We start from the raw sequence: 21,809 nt of genomic DNA, 5'->3' as shown, positions 1-21,809 counted from the left end.
CCAGGCAGGGGGCAGCTGGGTAGCTCAGTGGATTGAGAGCCAGGCCTAGAGACAGGAGGTCCTAGGTTCAGATCCGGGCTCAGACACTTCCCAGCTGTGTGACCCTGGGCAAGTCACTTGACCCCCATTGCCTACCCTTACCAATCTTCCACCTATAAGTCAATACACAGAAGTTAAGGGTTTAAAATTAAAAAAAAAATTTAAAAAAAAAAGCCACCAGGCATTCATTATGAGAAATACTATCCACTGCCAAAGAAAGAACTGTTGGAATCTGATTGCTGATCAAAGCATGCCATTTTACTCTTTATTTCTATCTTGAGTTGTTTCTTATATGCATTATGTCTTCTATTATGACATGAGCAATATGGTAATATAATTGCATGAACACACTGGTATAAACCATATCAGACTATCACCTCAAAGTAGAGGGGAAAGGGAGAGAAAGAGAAAATTTGAATACTAAAATGTCAGAAAACAGTTTTCAAAAACTATTTCTAAAGCTAACTGAATAAATAAATATTTTTTTAAAAAGAGTGGCTTCAAAAAGATCTCAAAAACCAAATGAGAGAAGTTGAGGGAAAATAGAAAAAATTAAAAGCAATACAAGAAAATTATGAAAAATTGGAAAGAGATCCAAAAACTCATGGAAGAAAAGAATTGATTAAGAATTAGAATTGGACAAAGGGAAACTAACATTTCCTAAGGCAACAGGAAATTACAAAGCAAAATTAAAAGAATAAAATAATAGATGAGAATATGAAATATTTTATTACAAAAATAACTGACCTAGAAAATAGATCTAAAAAGACAATATAAAAATTATTGGATTACTGGAAAAAGATGATCAAAAAAAAGTTTATGACTCCATACCTCAAGAAATAATTAAGGAAAATTACTGTGATGTCCTAGAACTAGATGATTAAATGGAAAGTGAAAGAATCCATCAATCATCTTCACAAAAAGACCTCAAGATGAAAATGCACAGAAACATCATTGCTAAGTTCCATCACTCAGGTAAAGGAAAAAATACTATAAGCAACAAGAAAAAAAATTATAAAGTGTGGGTTTAGTCAGAATAACAAGACTGAACAGCTTCAATATTAAAAAAATAAAGGGCATGGAACACAATATTACAAAGAGCAAAGGAGCTGGATTTACTAACAAGAATAATATAGCCAGCAAAGATGAACATAATTACTCAAGGAGAAAAATGGATATTTAATGAATGAAAGAAGTTTCAACTATTCTTGGAGAAATAACCAGAAATCAGGAAAAATTTTGATTTACAAGAATCATAAGAAGGTAAACATGAAAGACCAATTTTAAGGGACCTGAAAAGGTCAAATTATTTATTTCTTATATGGAAAAATATTGACTATAACCTTTATGAATGATATCATTACTTAGGTAGTATGAAAGAGCATATATAGATAGAAGGTGATGTCAAGTTGAATAAATGTAATGAGCTAAAAATAACAATAAAATATGGTAGTAAGAGGTAATATGAAACAATTATCTTATATAAAAGCGGCATGAATCAAAGAATTTTCATAGAGAAGGGAGTGAAGGGGATGAAAAGACTGGTAGTACTAGAACCCTATCTTCATCAGTCTGTGTTAAAGAAATTAGAACATATACAACTAGAATGTTAAAAATCTTAACATTCTGAGAAACAGGAGGTTCAGGGGACAAAATAGAGAAGGGACTAAGAGTCCCCTTAAAGAAATAAAGGATTAAGAGAAGGGAATGTAAATTAAGAGAAAAGAGAGGAAGAGGATAAGAAAAGGGAGGAAATCTTAGAAGGAAGTATATATCAAGAAACAGGAGGGCAAGGTAAGAGTATAAGGGACAGGAAAAGAGAAAGATTTTTAGAAGGGAATTCATATCAAGAAATAAAAAGACAGGGTGGAAGAGTAAGGGAGGGACATTTGGAAGGTGGGATAGAATAAGAATTAAGAGGTAAAAGAAAAGGACAAGTGAGGGGTGCTTCAAAGGGTGGATTGATTTAGAACTAGATGTCAAGGAGAGATCAAGGGAGGGGTTCTAAGAAGAGGCACAAATTGGAGAGGTAATAGAAAAAATCAGACATCTGAGAAGGGTATGGCAAAAGGAGAGAAGGAGAAGGACAAACAGCAAGAAGAAATAGAATGGAGTGAAATGCACAAATAGTGTTTATAACTTTGATTGTGAATGGAATGAATTCATTCATAAAAAAAAAGAATGTATGAGAAACTAAAACCTGACAATATACTGATATATATAGAAAAACAAAATCTGGCAATTTCTAAGCTATGTTTTCCCAGAGACCTTGCAAACTGGGATGCATTGGGCATTCCACAGCCTTGCAGGAATGGAAGCCCCTAATCTTCTTGTGTTGTTACCACACAGATTTAATATTTGAAGAATAAATTGTGTATGTTCACTTCCAGAGAATAAATTGAGAAGTGGAAACATGAAAAACATTATATATATATACTAATATAATATAACATAATATAATATAATATAATATACATATACATATACATATATATTTTTGTTTGCCTAATGATACTTTCTATGGTGTGGGGAAGGAAGGAAGGCATTAAGATCCCTGGAATTAATTCTATTAATGAAAATTAAAGAAAAAAAAGGGGGGAAAGGCCAGTTGAGAAGTAAATATTGTTTGGTTTGGAGCATTTTGAGAAACTTTATTTACAAAGATTTTTTTTTGTTGTTTTTCTTTTGTGTAATAGAAATGTCAGTGCTTTTGGAGTCAGATGACCTTGGTTCCAATCTCAGTTCTGGCACTCGATACCTGACCTTGAGCATGTCATGTAGCTAGTGCCATACTGGTTTTTCATTTGTGAAATTCAAGAGGTAGAATAGATGATTTCTTAGGTCCCTTTCTAAGGTGCAAATGTTATTATTCTAATACATTTCCACTAATAAAAACCTCCCATTATCTCATGTGTCATCTAAATTTAAAAATTAATAACCTGAAGCACACAATTTCAGATATCAGAGGGTTCCAAGTCAAACTTGTATCTTCCGCTTGTATCTCTTCCATATCAAAGTGTAGTTTTTTGTTTTTTTGTTTTTTGGGAAGGGTAGCCATTGTCTATAAAAGTAGCTTAATTCTTACTTTCCGGTTAAGAATCAACACTAAATTAAGTCTGATGAGGATATTATGAAGAATACATATGAAGAGGAACTATAACCACCTTATTCCTAAAATCTCCATCTTTCTTTTTTTTTAAACCTTTACCTTCCATCTTAGAATCAATGCTGTGTATTGGTTCCAAAGCAGAAGAGCAGTAAGGTGTAGGCAATAAGGGTTAAGTGACTTGCCCAGGGTCACATAGCTAGGAAGTGTCTGAGGCTGTATTGAACCCAGGACCTCCCATTTCTAGGTCTAGCTCTCTACCCACAGAGCCACCTAGCTGAGAATTATTAGGAATGTTTTCATAGCATCAAATCTAAATTTGATTCACTATTATTTCCATACTTTCTTCATATTCCTCATGCTTCCCTCCTCCCCCCAAAAAACACATGTCCAAGTTCATTTTGGTGTCCATATTTTTTATATGTACAATTTCTTTTAAATGGACCAAACTATGAATCATGCCTTCATAACTGCTGTTGCTTCTGAGTACTAATGGATTTTAAGTTATTCTAATTTTGAAGAACCCTCCAGATGGGTTCATACCACAGTGATGACTCTTAGAGAGAAGACTAGAAAAGGAGGACATGATGATTTCTATCAAACTCAAAAGATAGCCAATAGGCTTGAATTGGCCAAATGTAACAAGCCTTTGGGATCAACTGACCATGGCAAGGGCCACTAATTTAGATGAAGTTTACATGTGCTCAGCATCTTGACTGTCTCATAACAAAAAGTTTTATCCTTATTCTAGGCCATGAGCTGTTTGCTGGCCTTATTGGGATCTTGACCACAGAGGAGAAAAAAAGCATTGGCAATTACTGATTCACTGATAGAATTATGTATTCTTTAGGACTGTTTGGCAACCTTTTGGAAAAATAGTATATGATACAGTAGGATAATTGACTGGATGTCTAAAAGGAACACTTATAGTCTGAAATCTTGAGGGACAAAGTGTCTTTTACTTAAATATTTATCTGGAGAATAAACATTAGAAAGCAAGCTGGTTTTTATATTATACATTGGATGTAACTTGCATAGGTATGGATTTTGTTTCCCAAATCGTGTTTTTATGATCCATAGCAAGACTTCTGCATTTCTTTTTAACACACATTTACTCTTTAAAGTGTAATTGTAATGAGTCTTGTTATATTATGCCTCTTTCCTTTAAAAGAGAACATGATTCCCTGTAGGGGAATTCAAGTAATTTGCTGCCACAGTAATCTTCTCTCTCCTGAAATGTTAAATACTTGGCTTTCCTCCATGTATTTTCTTTTCCCTGCTCTACAACTGCCTTTCCACCCTTCCTTACTTTTATGCTGAACATTTGAGTGATGTTTTCTTTTCTTCTCCTACTCTAGCACTTCAAGATTAGGTTATAGTAAGGACTGTCCCTCTGAGACATCTCTTTATTTCTCTCCTCATACTGTCCAATTTATATGTAGTTTTCATTTGCCATTTTGACTTTCTCAATCATTTGCTTAATACTGTTTTTCTCCTACGCCTTATTTTAAAGGCCACCAAAATGAATTTCCTTAAAATGACAAGTCATTTTTTTTGTTTAACTGGGTAAAATACGTTGATTTTATGGACCTTAAGGGAGTTATAGGGATAGAAGGGATCTCAAAAGATTATTTTGTCCACTTCGATCATCTCTACCTGATGGCTGCCTTTACTCTTAAAGGTCTTCAATGTAGCAGATGTCACAGCAACATCCTTCGTTCATTAAGTTTCATAAAGATGTAGGACATTAGAATTTTTGCATTCTCCTTATTAAGACTTCAGTCAATACCCATATAGTCCATGCATCATAGCATATCCTTTAAAATAGAAATTTTTCATAGTTTTAATCCTGATATGAACAGATTATAGTAGAAAGAAACATAATAAATACAGGTGACATTAATGCTGACAATTAAAATTCTATGTCAATGAAAGAAATCTCATAGAGTCTAGCAAATTAATATGTTGACTCAGTTGCCTTTCTAGTTAATTGATTTCGTCTAAGAAACAAATTCCTTTGTAATATGGCCATTTGACAGTGACATATACAGTAGCTGAGAGAACAAGTGACTAAAATATGCAGTTAAAAAAAACAGTCTTAGCTCTATTTCATTATTTCTTCCCCAACTTACAGACTTGAATCTGTATGAGATGAAGCTATTAATATGTCTAATTTCAGTGCTTATATCTATAAAATAAAACTAATTGAGTTTCTACTGTGCAATGCTCTTTTAGGACCAGAGACAATGAATTCTGAGAATTCCAGAATAGAATTGTCTATTTATTGTCAGTTCTTTTCCACACGATCTAATTTGTCTTTCCAAGGTTACATAATAGTATATCCTATTAGATTATGCATAACCAGTTGCTTTTTTATCCCTTAGAAGTGGCTTTTTTGTTTCTACTTCCATCCCTTATTACATATAATTACCTCAGATAATCATAGATTTAGAATTGAAAAGAACCTCACAAGTCTTTTAATTCTACCAATAGAAATCATGAATCCCATCTATGTACAACAAATAGTCATCCTCCCTGTGCTTAAAGACCATGAGTTAAGGAAATCACCATGGCATAGGATTTTACATTGGCACAATTGACAACCACATGATCAAAGAGGAGGAAGTTAATCAAATATGTGACCTGGTAAAGAATTTGGGCTCACAGGACCCAGAGGCAGCTAACGCCCTGCCCAGGAATTCTCTTGATCTTTGGGCTGTAGATTTGGGAATACAATGATCCAGAAATAATATGAACATGAGTCTGGTACATGAGCACGTAGGTTACAATATTAATACATCAATAATACTTTCAAGATTAAAATATACCTGGGATGCCACAGGTAACAAGCAATTCAGTCTGGATTATTCATTTATTATCACACAAAATGTATTTCCACATCATTCATTTTGGTAAGTAAATAATCTTACAAAATCAAAACCCCAAATCATATACCCAAATAAACAAGGGATAAATCATATGTTTTCATCTGTATTTATACTTCAGTAGTTCTTTCTCTGGAGGTGGATAGCATTCTTCTTCAATAGTTACTCAGAATTGTCCTGGATCATGTTTGGCTGTTAATAGCCAAGTTTATCACATTTGATCATTCTAGAATACTTCAGTTAATGTGTACAATGTTCTCCTGGTTCTGTTTATTTCACTCTGCATCAGTTCATGGAGGTCTTTCCAGCTCTTTCTGAAATCATTCTGTTCATCATTCCTTATAGCACAATAGCATTCTGTTACCATCATTCTGTTACCCTTTTGTTCAGCCATTTCCCAAATGATGTCTTTTTATTTTTATAACTCTTTGCCACCACAACTATAAATAAATAAATATATATATAAAAAAGAACAACTATAAATATTTTTGTACAAATAAGTCCTTTCCAATTTGTTTTTTTATCTCTTTGGGACACAGACGTAAGAGTGGCATTACTGGATCAAAAGTTATGTATTCTTTTATAGCCCTTTGGGCATAATTCCAAATTGTCTTCCAGAATGTTTGAATCAATTCACAACTCTACCAGCAATGCATTAGTGTCCCAATTTTTCTATATTCCCTCCAATATTTATTATTTTCCTTTACTGTCATATTGGCCAATTTGATAAGTGTGAGGTGATACCACAGAGTTGTGTTAATTTGCATTTCTCTAATCAAGAGGGATTTAGAATTTTTTTTATATAATTATTGATAGCTTTGATTTCTTTATCTGAAAACTGCCTATTCATATCCTTTGACCTTTTATTAATTGGGGAATAACTTGAATTCTTATAAATTTGACAATTTTTGTATACTTCAAAATGAGACCTTCATCAGAGAAATTTGTTATAATTTTTTTCCCAGTTTGTTGCTTCCCTTCTAATCTTGGTTGTTTATACAAAACCTTTTTAATTTAATATAATCAAAATTATTCATTTTTTACACCTTATAATGTTCTCTGTCTCATTTTTGGTCATAAATTCTTCCTTTCTCCAAAGATCTGAAAGGTAACTTTTCTACATTCCCCTAATTTACCTATAATATCACTCTTCATGTTTCAATATTATACTCATTTTGACCTTATCTTGGTATAGAGTGTGAGATATTAATCTAAACCTAATTTTTGCCATACTGTTTTCCAATTTTCCAGCAGTTTTTGTCATATAATGAGTTCTTATCCAAAATGTTGGGATCTTTGGGTTTATCAAACACTAGATTGCTGATGTCATTTACCCCAAGTCTATTCCATTCATCCACCCTTCTATTTCTTAGCCAGGACCAGATTGTTTTGATAATTACTACTTTATCATACAGTTAGGGATCTGGTACTGCTAGGCTTCCATCCTTCACTTCTTTTTTCATTAATTTTCTTGATATTCTTGACCTTTTGTTGTTCCAGATACGTTATATTATTTTTTCTAGTTTTATAAAATAGTTTTTTGGTAGTTTGATAGCTATGGCACTGAATAAGTAAATTAATTTAGGTAGGATTGTCATTTTTATTATGTTAGCTCAACCTACCTTTTAACAATTAATATTTTCCAATTGTTTATATCTAATTTTGTTTCTGTGAAAAGTGATTTTCCAATTGTTTATATCTAATTTTGCTTCTGTGAAAAGTGATTTGTGTTCATATAATCCCTACATTCATTTTGGCAAGTAGATTCTCAAATATTTTATATTGTCTAGAGCAGTAATGGGCAAAATTTTTATAGAGGGGGCCAACGGAAAGGAAATGCTCATCTGTCAGTCTGTTTCTAAGGCAACTCTTTTGAAATTTCATTGTATTGTATCCTACTCATTGTATTTGTCAGATTAGCAATAATGTCGCTGGGCCAGATAGAACATTTCAGGGGGCCGCATCTGGCCAGTGGGCTATAATTTGCCCATCCCTGGTCTAGAGTGATTTTAAATGGAGTTTCTCTTTCCAACTCTTGCTTCTGAACTCTGTTGGAAATATATAGAAATACTAATGATTTGTGGGGGTTATTTTTTATCCTGCAACTTTGCTAAGGTTGTTAATTATTTCAGCTAGATTTTCTAGGATTCTCTAAGTATACCATTCACAAAGAGTGATAGTTTATTTTCCTTATTGCCTACTTTAATTCCTTCAATTTCTCTTTCTTTTCTAATTGCTAAGACTAACATATCTAGTACAATATTAAATAATAGTGGTGATGATTGGCATCCTTGCTTCACTCTTGATCTTTTTGGGAAGGCTTCTAACTTATTCCCATTGCAGATGATGCTTGCTGATGGTTTTAAATAAATAATAATTATTTTAAGGGAAGACAATTTTATTCTTATACACTCTAGTGTCTTCAATAGGAATTGGTGCTGCATTTTGTCAAAGGCTTATTGAGATAATCATGTGATTTCTGTTAGTTTGATTATTGATATAGTCAATTATGCTGAGGGTTTTCCTAATACTAAACCATTCCTGGTATAAATCCCACCTGGTCATAGTGAATAATCCTGGTGATATATTACTGTATTTTCTTTGCTAGTATTTTATTTAAGGTTTTTGCATCTATATTCATTAAGGATATTGGTCTGTAATTTTTTTCTCTGTTTTTGGTCCTCTTGGCTTATGTTTCAGCACCATGTTTGTATCAAAAAAGAATTTGATGGGACTCCTTCTTTGCTTATTTTGCCAAATAGTTTGTAGAATTCTGGGATTAATTATTCTTTAAATGATTGATAGAATTAACTTCTGAATCCATCTGGCCTCTGGGATTTTTCTTGGGGAGTTCATTGATAGTTTGTTCAATTTATTTTTCCAAGATAGCATTATTTATGTATTCTAGTTCCTCTTTTTTTTAAACCCTTGTACTTTGGTGTATTGTCTCATAGGTGGAAGATTGGCAAGGGTGGGCAATGGGGGTCAAGTGACCTGCCCAGGGTCACACAGCTGGCAAGTGGCTGAGGCCGGGTTTGAACCTAGGACCTCCTGTCTCTAGGCCTGACTCTCACTCCACTGAGCTACCCAGCTGCCCCCTCTAGTTCCCCTTTTATTAATTTAAGTAATTTATATTTTTGTACACATTCATCCATTTCACCTAGATTATCAGATTTATTGTCATATAATTGGGTGAAATACCTCCTAATAATTCTTTAATTTCCTGTTTAATTAGAAGTGAAATTATCCTTTTCATTTTTTATATTGGTAATTTGATTCTCTTCTTTTTTAAATCAAATCAACCTTTGCTCTATCTATTTAATTTGTTTTTTCATAGAACAGCTCCTAGTCTTATTTATTAGTTCAATTGTTGCTTTACTTTAAATTTTATCAATTTTTCCTTTGATTTTTAAGATCTCCAATTTAGTCTTTAAATGGGGATTTTTAATTTGTTCTTTTTCTAGGTTTTTTTATTTGCATGTCCAATTCATTGATCTTTTTTTCTTTATTTTATTAATATAAATACTCAGGAACATAAGTTTTCCCCTGAGTACTTCTACTGTATCCCATAAATTTTGATTTGTTATCTCCTCATTGTTATACTCTTCAATGAATTTGTCTTTTATAAAGATGTAATTACTTTCCTTACCTGTTTTAATCTGATCTATTTTTGCCATAGCTTTGTTCCTGCTTTTTTTTGTCTCAGTTGAAGCCCAATAGATTCTGCTCTAGCCTCTTACCTTTACTCTGAGTGCCTACCTGCCTCAAATGTGTTTCTTATAAACAACATAAGGTAGGACTCTGGTTTTTAATCCACTCAGCTATGTACTTCCTTTTTATGGGTGAGTTCATCCCATTTACATTCACAGTTATGATAACTAGCTATGTATTCCCTTCCATCTTTATTTCCTCTTTTAATCTTGCCCTTTCTCCTCTCACTCTTTCCCTCCACACCAGTGCTTTGCTTTTAGTCATTCCTCCCCTTCCTCCTCCTTTATATTGCTCCCCTTTCTACCACTACCTTTCTTGTTCACCTCCTACTTCTCTATAGGGTAAGATAGGATTCTATAAGGTAGGATTCTGGCTATTCTTCCCCATCTGAGTCAATTCCAATGAGAGTAAAATTTAAGTATTAATATGTCACCACCCTCATGTTCTTTTCCACTGTGATAGATTATCCCCCTTTCTTCTTTATGTGATATAATTTATCCCATTTTACTTCTCTCTTCCCATTTCTCTTAGAACAATCATCTTTATCAGCCCTATTTGGTTTTTTTGGTATCATTCTAAACAGCTTGCTACCACACTGTCTGTCTATATGTATACTTTTCCTAACTACAATGACAATGATAAAAATTTTTAAGAGTTATAGATATTATCTTTACATAGAGGAATAAAAACAATTTGAATTTATTGAAACCTTTATTTTCTCTTTCTAACTTACCTTTTTATGCTTCATTTGCATTTTGTATTTGGACATCAAATTTTCTGTTTAAGTCAAGTCTTTTCTTAAGGAATGTTTGGAAATTTTCTATTTTATCAAATGAACATAATTTCCCCGAAAGAATATAGTTGGCTTTGATGGTTGGGTGATTTTTTATTGTAAACCCAGTTCACTTGCCTTCCAGAACATTTTATTCCAAGCTTTCTAGTCTTTCAATGTGGAAGCTGTCAGATCCTGTGTAACCCTGATTGGGGCTCCATGATATTTGAATTGTTTCTTTCTGACTGTTTGTAGCATTTTCTCCTTGACCTGAGAGTTCTTGCACTTGGCTATAATATTCCTGGGAGTTGTAATTTGGGAATTCATTGCAGGAGGTGATCTGTGGATTTCTTCAGTTTCAATTGTATCCTGTTGTTCAAGAATATTAGGGCAATTTTCTTGGATAATTTCTTGTGTTATGATGTGTAGGCTTTTTTTTTAGTCATGACTTTCAGGTAGTTCTATAATTCTTAAATTATCTCTCCTGAATCTGTTTTCCAGATCAGATTTTTTTTTCAATGAGACATTTCATATTTTCATTTATTTTTTCAATCTTTTGATTTTGTTTTATTGTTTTTTGATATCTTGTGAAATCATTAGCTTCTATTTGCTCACTTCTAATTTTTAAAGACTGAATTTCTTCCATGATCTTTTGTTCCTCCTTTTCCATCTGGTCCATTCTATTTTTAAAGAAACTCTTTTCTTTTCTTTTTTTTGCAGTGAATGTGATGACTTTATTGATAGTACACAAGATAGGACTCTATGCTCCTCCCCCCCAGGACAGGGGTGCTTTGGGGAGAGGATGTGAACAGGGCATGGGATCCCCAGCATAGGGATATGTTATTATGGATATGGGCTCCCCAGTGGTGGAACTACTCTTTTTGACTGGGTATGAAGATCCAAGGCTTTCTACTTTACTCCTTGGAGGCCATGTCCATCGTGAGTTCTACTACATGGTGGCTGTAACCATTCTCATTGTCATACCAAGAAATGAGCTTGACAAAATGGTTGTTGAGGGCAATGCCAGTGCCAGCATCAAAGGTAGAAGAGTGGATGTCACTGTTAAAGTCACAGGATACAACCTGGTCCTCTGGGCAGCCCAAGATGCCCTTCAAGGACCCCTCTGAAGCTTGCTTCACCACCTTCTTAATATCATCATATTTGGAAACTTTCTCCAAGAAGCAAGTCAGATCCACCACAGACACATTGGGAGTAGGAACACAGAAGGCCATGCCTGTGAGCTTCCTGTTCACCTTAGGTATGACCTTGCCCACAGCCTTGGCAGCACCAGTGGAAGCAGGGATGATATTCTGGGCAGTCCCATGCCCATCATGCCACGGCTGTCTTCTACTGTTTTCTGGGTAGCAGTAATGGCATGGACTGTGGTCATGAGTCCTTCCACAATGCTGAAGTTGTCATGAATGACTTTGGCCAAGGGGGCCAAGCAGTTGGTTGTGCAAGAGGCATTACTGATGATCTTAAAGGAATTATCATATTTCTCATGGTTCACCCCCATCATGAACATTGGGGCATCAGCAGAAGGGGCAGAGATAATGACTCGCTTGGCTCCACCCTTCAAGTAAGCCTTACTTTTATGATAAAGATGCCAATGGATTCCACAGCATACTCGGCTCCAGCATCTCCCCATTTAATGTTGGTGGGATCCTGCTCCTGGAAGATGGTAATGGTTTTTCCGTTGATCACCAGCTTTCCATTCTCTGCCTTTACAGTGCCCTTGAACTTACCATGGGTGGAATCATATTGAAACATGTAAACCATGTAGTTAAGGTCAATGAAGGGGTCATTGATGACCACAACTTCTACTCCACTGCAGTTGAATGCTACCCTGGTCACCAGGCATCCAGTAAGGCCAAATATGTTTACTCCAACCTTCACCATCTTGTCTAAGGGATGTGAATGCAGCAGAGGATCCTGGTAGCAAGTTTGGGAGAAGAGCTGAGAGCCTAGAAACCCTTTTCTTAATTAGATGTTTTTGCTTCTTTTTCCAATAAGTCAATTCTGTTTTTTAAAAGCTTTTTTTCTTCATTGTTTTTTTGTGCCTCTTTTTTCCAATTGACCAATTTAGCTTTTCAGACAATTATTTTCTTTTTGCATTACTTTCATTTCTTTTCCTCATTTTTCTTCCCATTTTCCTTCAACCTCTTATTTGATTTTTGGATTATTTTTTGAATTCTTACAGAGCTTGAGACAAATTCCCCCTCTTTTTTTTGAAGTTTTGCATGTGATTGCTTGGATCTTTCCATTCCTTTTTGATTCTGTTCTTTACTCTTCATCTCCATAAAAAAATTTTGAGGGTTGTGTTTCTCTTGCTATTTGCTCACTTTCCCAGCCTTTTTTTGCCTGTGAACCTGGAATTCTATTAGGTGATTCTGTTTCCTCTGCTAATGGCTTGTAGGAATCAGCACTGTGAGCTATTTTTCCCTGGGGCTAGGTCCTCATTGCAGGAGTGCAGGCTTGAAAGGACCCAGTGCTATGGACTTCCAGACCTCACTGCAGACTGATGCCAGGTCCTGGGACTTCAAGGAGTGGGGAGTTAGGTTGCTCTTTTGTTGGTGTAGCCTGTTATTTTTAAAAATGATGATGGTCAAAATTAAAAGGGAGAATCAACTCTCTCTGCCTACCTTTCAAGTTGTGTTCAGTGGGAGAGCTCCTTCAGTCCATCTTTCTGTTGGTTTTTGACTTCTGTCATTTTGAGGTGCTTTTTAAAGATTGGTTTGGGAGGATTGTCAGAGTGGTTTCAGGTTTTGCTGCTTATAAGCCTCCATCTTGACTTTTCCCTCCATCTTTTGTTTTTTCTTTAAAGAACATTGAAAAACCAGAGGATATTTAAGGAAAGCTGGCCAGTATAGTGAGGAAACTGGAGAATAAGTCAGTACTAATTCAGACCACCCGTACAATAAATCATATGGGGAGTTAAAAAGAGAGATGGATTCTGGTATAAACTGATGTACATTCCAAAGAGGACCTTAAATAAAAACTTAAAAAACACAAGTGAAAGAAAATAATATAAATGTACTGTACATTTGTAGCAATGTCATAGAGTAGACTTAGCTATACTTACTTCATTATTCTTTGCATAAAATAAGTATTTAAGTGTTATATAACAGAATAATGTTAATTTCAAGTTGATTCTAAATGTTTAATGTGTAGGAAGTTCATTATCTTGGATTCTTTAAACAGGAAAAATATTGACCATATATTTATATATTAAAAGTAAATGGAAGATTAATTTCATAAAGCATACTTACTTCTTACTTCATAATTTGAAGAAAATCTGATCATTTTTACCTTGACTTCCCATCTCTGGACTTTCTCTAGCTTTTCTTTATATGGCTTATTGTTAGTTTTAAAAAGATTTCATGCAAAATAGATATGCCCAAAGAATAAAGTTACTCGCCCAACTAAAATATCTCTAAAGCCACCTTCTCCCATTATGCCAAGCTAGATGCCAAGAAAATTATTCCTATAATTATTTGTTAAATTAATGAATGTGTGGAATGACCTCTGATTTTATGTGCTTAAGTTGCCTTTTATCAATTTTTCCCCCCTGAACAATACAATTTGAGGGCTTTTTTTTTTAATCAAGCATTTAAGTATATCAAGAACCATGCACAGGATGAGGCAATACAAAGACAATAGTGAAGCAATCCATTCCCTGGCTAAGTACACATTTTATCATGGGAAGGAAACATAAATATATAATTAATACCAAATAGATATAAGGTAAACAGGAGAGGCAAGTTTGGGACAAGATACTAACAACAAAAAAGGAATCAGAAAATATCTTAAGTCAAAGGTAGCACTGGAGATGTCTTGCAGGAAATTAGGGGTTCTGGAAGACATAGATGAGGAAAGATTACCAAGCTTGGGGATAGCCAATTCAAAGGATGTCAGAGACACTTGAAACAGAATGTCATTTTTTAAAAAATAGTAAGAAGGCCAGTCTGCTTAAATCACAGGGTACATGAAGGAAATATGAAATAAGGTAGGAGAGACTAATTTGGAACAAGTTTGAAAGACTTTAAATGCCTAATGGGGAGTTTATGTGTAGTCATACAGGAAATAGGGAGTCACTGTCATTCAAATTAAGTATCTGTGTAACCCTCTATACTATAGATTTTTCTCTTTATCCCCTAAAATAGCCATTCAAGGGAAACAAACTTCTGGAATTACTGTATGTCTGCATGAGACAACTAGGACACACAGGTGACATTTCCACAAAAATGGAGAAAACTGAGGTCAAGTTATGGTCAACTTAAGTAAAAACAATTTTGGGCCAGAATTATGCAGGAATAGCCTGAGTTCACTTCTTTACTTTGAGTAATTACAATGAAATCTTTAATTTATAGACAAATCTTCATTTGACTAAATTTAACAAAGACATACTAAGTACCTTGATTGAAAGCTCAAGATTCTATATCTGGAGAATAGAATAAGGATTTATAAAGTGTTTATAATGTTACAAGTACTGTGGTAAGTATTTGGCAACTATTTTTATTTATTATCAGAGAAGAATGTCTTGTTCAACTGAGCAGTAAACTGGGAGTAGTTAGGCAGTAAAGGGATATACCTATGAGCAGGTAGACTAGGTATGCTGAATGCAAATGTCTGAGAAAATGTTGTCTGCCCTCAAAGAACTTACAATTTAATTTGGTAGAAAATTCAAATTTGTAATTATATGAAAAAAACCCAAAGCATTAATAATGATATATACAAATTTATTTCATAAATTTATGTTAACCATTAGGTTGCTTCTCTCTCAAAATAATAACACATATTTCTGAAACACTTTAATGATAATAAAGAACACAATGATTATTACTGTTATTGTTATTACTGTTATCTTTATTTTACAGATAAGTAAACAAAGGCTTATTAAGTGATTTTTTAAAAATTTTTTTTATTTTAAACCTTAACTTTTGTGTATTGACTTATAGGTGGAAGAGTGGTAAGGGTAGGCAATGGGGGTCAAGTGACTTGCCCAGGATCACACAGCTAGGAAGTATCTGAGGTCATATTTGAACCTAGGACCTCCCGTCTCTAGGTCTGGCTCTCAATCCACTGAGCTACCCAGCTGCCCCCTTATTAAGTTATTTTAACTGTGTCAATGGGAAAATGTCAGAGCCAAGATTCTCATATAGGTTTTCTGATTCTGAATACAATATTCTTTTCACTAGATTATTTGGACCACTTCATTATGTTGTATAAACAATAAAAAATTGTTTTTTCTGAAACTAAGGAAACTATATTCTGAACCTTAGCCAGAAAATGCTTTGAAAACTTTAAAATTCTTTTTAAATGCTAGTTATCATCATCATCATTAGCAAGTCAAATTCTATTGTAAGTTGTTGTCCTAGGGCAATGATAGTGAACTTTTTAGAGGAGTGAGTGATGGGAGAAATGTCCTCAAGTGTAGGTAGAGATGGGGAGGTGAGCAGCCCAGCCCCACATCCCTCTGGCTTTCTAGTAATGAACTCTGGTGAATTCTGGGCTGGGGTGATGGTGTGCATGCCCACAGAGAGGGCTCTGAGTGCCCCCTCTGGCATGTGTACCATAGACTTGCCACCAAGGCCCTAGAGCATACTCAAGCTATAGGATTCCTGGATTATTCTGGAGGTATGTGGGATAAATAGCAAACATATAAAGATACTGACACAGGTTAAATTGAGAGTATCTTCAAGGCATTCATCCATTCAATTGGGAGTTCATGGCTCTATATCCCCAAGCCCTTAGTTCGTTTATATCTTGGGAGTTCAATTTTGAGAGATTTTTTTTTAATTAATTTGTTATTTTTTCCCACACCCAAATTTCCACTGCAAATCTCCAAAAAATAGCTTAAGACTCTGTCTCCACAGATAAGAGCAAAACGGTCCTCAGCTCCTGTGCAAATGCAGTGTTACAACTTACATTTAATACACAACAGCCTTTATTTCACCCCACAGACTGAATGCAAACCACACAAAAGATTCACAGTAGCCCATAGTCAATGTAATTCCCATTTCAGTGGGTTCCACTTTCAATTACAGAGACCTGTGTAGTCCTCCAGATTCCTGACGGTTTGTATTTCTCTCAGGAGAAAGCCAAATTTGAGGATTATAGGAGAGGAAACTATCAGAAATTTCAATGAAACTTTTCTTCATCCCACAGGCACACATAGACTTTTAACCTATACTTCTGTCCTAATGGTTTGATCTCCCTTCCAAAGGGAAACAAATAACATTGCTAGGAAATGGATGTTGCAAAAATACTAAAATAAATACATAAATAAATGAATTTGTCCCCAAAAAAGAGATATGAGAAAAAAATTCTCTATATTCCTTTAAAGAGAAGGGAGCAGAGCAGTAATGGTGAGAGTGGTGTCTATAACATTACATATCTTGTCTGATTTTTCTACAATAAATGGTCCATCATTTTTTTTCTGAAATTTTTCTCTTCAAAATAGATTCTTTTTTAAAAGTACTTTCTTTCTTTCTTTTTTTTTTTTTTAAAAACCCTTACCTTCTGTCCTGAAGTTAATACTGTGTATTGGCTCCAAGGCAGAAGAGTGGTAAGGGTAGGCAATGGGGGTCAAGTGACTTGCCCAGGGTCACACAGCTGGGAAGTGTCTGAGGCTGGATTTGAACCCAGGACCTCCCATCTCTAGGCCTGGCTCTCAATCCACTGAGCTACCCAGCTGCTCCCCCCGCCTTACTTTCATTTTTAGAATTGATACTGTGAATTGGTTCCTAAGGCCAAAGAGTGATAAGGGCTAAGCAATACAGGGTAAGGGACTTGCCTAGGGTCACACAGTGAGGAGATGTCTGATGTCAAATTTGAACCCAGGACCTTCTGCTTCTAAACCTGGCTCTTAATCTACTGAGTCACCTATGTGCTCCCTAAAAATGGATTCTCTCATATGGGGATGGTTCTCTCAGAAGGCTTATAGGGACAGCATACAGAGAGAAATTTAGGCCATATAAAAATAAGAAATAATAGAAATAGTTTGTAACAATATTTTACAATATGCTGAGAACATCTCTCTCTAAGAAGACCCAAGATTTTGAATTTGCAGACAAGTTCGTGAATATGGCTACGCTCTTGGATAGACCAGTGAATCTAACTAATGGTTTAAAATTTAAAATTATCTTTACTGGTGGCAGCTGGGTAGCTCAGTGGATTGAGAGCCAGGCCTAGAGATGGGAGATCCTAGGTTCAAATCTGGCCTCAGACACTTCCCAGCTGTGTGACCCTGGGCAAGTCACTTGACCCCCATTGCCTAGACCTTCCCACTCTTCTGCCTTGGAGCCAATACTCAGTATTGACTTCAAGACGGAAAGTAAAAGTTTAAAAAAAAATAAAATAAAATTATCATTACTGAAACCTAAATTGTTACTAATAATGAAACATCATAATTATAAAATTAGACTAAATATATTTGCCACTAAGTAACAAAATTAATTTGAATATTTGAACTGACGTAGCCTTTTTAAGATGTATGATTCCTAACCATTCGTCATACACCAAATTCCCTACTTGTAGAATTCTGTATAGTGTCTGCTAAGTTTATGTCTCTGACAAGTGAGAGTACTATTTGACTCAATTTGAATACTTTAATACTAATGAAAAGTACTTTCGATCATCACAATATTTGAATTTCATATCTTTAGGATTATAATCAAACTTGTGATAGTTAATTAACTTTTCTTTGTTTCTTATGTACTTACCATGTTTTATGTTATTGTGTATGATGTTCATGTAACATCTTCCCAGCTGGAGTATAAGCTCCACGAGAGCAGATATGCATGAGTCCTTTTTATGTTTTATGACGTATGACCGAACTATTCTTTGCACATAGTAGATCCTTTTCAATCATTTGTTGAATTGAATTGCATATATCAATATGACCTATTTCCCCCTTTTTTTGTTTGTTTCTAGGGCTCTGTGCTTACACTAACTACAGTTTCACACTTACAGCTTGTACATCTGTGGGATGTACTACTAGTCAGCCAATTGTGAGCCGAACACTGCAGGCTGCTCCTCAGGGTAATGAAGTAAAATTTCTATAACTGGGGGAAGGGATGGTTTACTTACAATAACTTTATAACCCCTATATTAATATGAACTATTTCCTACATATATAAGCCATACATATATCAGGCACTTAAATGCTTATTAAATTGTTGAAAATTGTTAGACAAAAAATAATTGTATATTCTAATTTTTAGGTCTTATTTAACCTATTTCATTTATGAAAGAAATTATCCTTATTATTTCCTTGAGCCCTTCAGATTTTATGGGACACTGTAAGAAAATTAAGTGTGAGATTGACCAAAAGATCAATAATAATTAAGTGGCTAGTTCTTCCACAGATGTGTATACTTTTCACAGGATCAAACAAAGATTCAGAGGTAAGAGGAACTTTAGATATAATTTCATCCACCTGCCTCATTTTATATATCATAAAAGCCAAGAATTGGTAGTGACTTTAGAGATTATCTAGCTCAAATATCTCATTCTACAGATGAAGAAACTGAGACCCAGAGAGCTTGATACCTGCCCAGGATCCTGTATATTATAAATTGCAAAGTCAGGATTCAAAACCAAGACCTTTGATTCCAAACTAAGGTCCTTTCCAGTATAAATAAAAATAAGTCTTACTTACCTCTCAGGGTTGTCGTTAGAATCTAATTAGATAATAATTGTAAAGCACTTAACCCTGTGTAAAGGGAACCCCAAAGATAGACTCAGGAACCAATCAAAGTCTCTCTGACCCGGATCCATCTTTTAGTTAAATAGCGATGTTCAGGGAATAAATGGAAAGAAATGGAAAAAATGGAGAAGGATTGTTTTACAGAGATGGGAGCTTTTTATGTCACCAATTACATAGATATAGATATATATTCATATATCTACATATTTATAGTTATATATATGTATATATAAACCTTAAGTTTACATTAAATTTCTATATCAACTACAAAGCTAAAAGCATTTGACATGTCTTTTCCTTATATGTAATCTCCCTTCTTCAATTCATTGGTTCAGTGGTAACCTTTATGTCATCTAGGATGTTAGTTGGTTGTTCAAAGGGAAATTTCTTAATTCTAAGTAAGTCATAAACCAGATAATTTGTTCATCTTCTCTGCCCTGGTTGGGGAGCATAATCACTCACATCTTAACTGTGTGAAAACTGAGGCACAGATGACTTCCTGAGCAGACAGTTATAAATCCTGGAATAAAGTCCTGTACTTTCTGTCCATTACCCTTCCGATGATAGGGATTGTTGTACTTCAGAATATTCAACCTGAACTTCCTACTAGTAAATGAAGAATAAAATGGAAAATTCCACATACTGGGCATATGGCTCCTCACCAGGATTTCACTAATGATATTTTCTATATAAAGAATGTTGCATGTCAAAAAGCTGAGTGTTCCTTTGAAAGTAAGAATCCTGCAGTGGATTTTTTTGGAAAGGGGAAGTATCAAATGGATACTTTGATGATAATGGTTAATTTCTGAAGGATCCCTCTAACAATTTTGGCTGAAGCTCAAGCCCTGTAAATGACAGGGTTTCCTGCTCAAATCCAATATAGTTTATTTCCCCAGATCCACACATTTAAATTCTATAAAAACATGAATCTCTTTTCCTACTTGTACCAGCAAAAATTCTTGAAAGACTTCTGATTTTATGAACTAAAAATTATAGCTTTCAATGATGCAGGAAAGCATGAGATGTGAAATGTTGTCCTTGAATTGTGTTTTTTTTTCTTTTTTTCTCTTTATATTTTATGTTCTTTCCCTTTAACACAAATAACTATGTAAAAGAATAATAACCCAATTTTTTCCCAGAAGAAACATGGATTTAGAATCCATTTCCTGTCAGTATTAGTGCCTTTTTGAGAATAACCTCTATGTGAAATAAATGTGAGCTGGAGATATAACCAGGGGGCTTTAAAGGGACAAGTTAGCTACAGAGTTAAGTTGTGTTGCTTTATGGTAACACAGTGACTAAAGAGTAATGTCATTTTAAATTACTAGCTAAAGTACCACTAATTATGAGATTCCAATTTTGAAATGAGCCTGACTAAATTTGAAGGCTTAATGTATGTGTGTCCTAAAGGGATATGGAGTACATTAAGAAAAGAATTCATTCATTATCAGTCTGATCTTTTCCCTCTTCTCCCCATTTTTATGCTAAAACAATAGTATAATAAAAAATGCCACAGGACTTAAATTTCTCTGCCCTCTACAACTTCATTTTCATAGAAAATTAAATACTGCTAAATCAAATATCTTGTGTCATTCAATAGTGTGAAAAGTGTGAATGGATTAATAATTATTTTATGACTTCACAGTTCTTTCCTTCACAAGTAGCTTTATTTTGCTTCACAGTTGTGACATGTAACATACAGAAATTGTTTCTTTTAGTATTGAGTGTAGGGAAGAAAAGCAGCAAGATGGCAGGAGGGAATTCTATGTAGACAGGAGGTAACAACTGAGCAGTTTTAGGCTGTCTACATAGCTTAATTTTGCCTAGTCAATCATCCCCATGTATACAAGGGCAAGCCAACTTCAGTCAAAATTGTCACAATCCTTTGAAAAATACAAAATATAACTTCTGTTTTGAACTGGAATGAAACCAAACTTCTGTGTCATTCTATACTTGTCTAGTAAAATCTCTAATTTCCATCAGAATGACCTTCTATTTAAACAAGGAATGTTGACATATTTAAAATGTGTCTAACTACAATTACACAGACCTATATAGATAGAACCCTAAAAGCTTTGGGAATAAGAACAAAAAGTATGACTAAAGGAAACATATTATGAACTGAATTCTTATATTTCCTCCTTGGAGTCAATAAAGTCATGTCATGTTTGGTCAGAGCTATAATTGGTTTGTTGAATAAGGTACAGCTGTTAGAGGAGAACTGAAAACTAGAACTGAACAACCCTGTGAACCCTATTCTATTCCCCAGAAATTAATTATCAAGTGACCTCAAATTTCAAAGCTGAGCCAGTTTTCCCCAAGAGAATGGATTACTCTATGGGCAATTACTCTATGGGCTTTAGGTTCTGTCCAGAAATATTGAAAAGTGTCTGACTATCTTGAGCGTCTCTTCTCAAGATACACATATAACTCTGACACAATTGACAGAAAATATCTTCCATCAGAAAAAAAAATAGTACCCCTAGTAATTTCCAATGTATGGAAAAAACAAAAATGGAAATCTTTCAATGTTGATGAAAAATGTACTTTTTTTGACAAATCACAGTACTGTTTTTGGTTAGTTCA

At 34.4% G+C, this 21,809-nt stretch overlaps 1 protein-coding gene across 1 annotated transcript in view; it reads left to right on the top strand.

The window, feature by feature from the left end:
- Nucleotides 1–21,809, top strand: part of USH2A (usherin) — a 1,059,501-nt gene that overhangs the window by 840,140 nt on the left and 197,552 nt on the right. Inside the window, exon 55 of the mRNA XM_044674959.1 lies at nucleotides 18,449–18,556. Coding sequence (XP_044530894.1) covers nucleotides 18,449–18,556 — 108 coding nt within the window. The remainder of the gene's footprint in view (nucleotides 1–18,448; nucleotides 18,557–21,809) is intronic.

Source organism: Gracilinanus agilis, chromosome 4 (genome assembly GCF_016433145.1).
Source record: "Gracilinanus agilis isolate LMUSP501 chromosome 4, AgileGrace, whole genome shotgun sequence".
Taxonomy (NCBI): domain Eukaryota; kingdom Metazoa; phylum Chordata; class Mammalia; order Didelphimorphia; family Didelphidae; genus Gracilinanus; species Gracilinanus agilis.
This window is presented reverse-complemented; position numbering and strand designations above follow the sequence as displayed.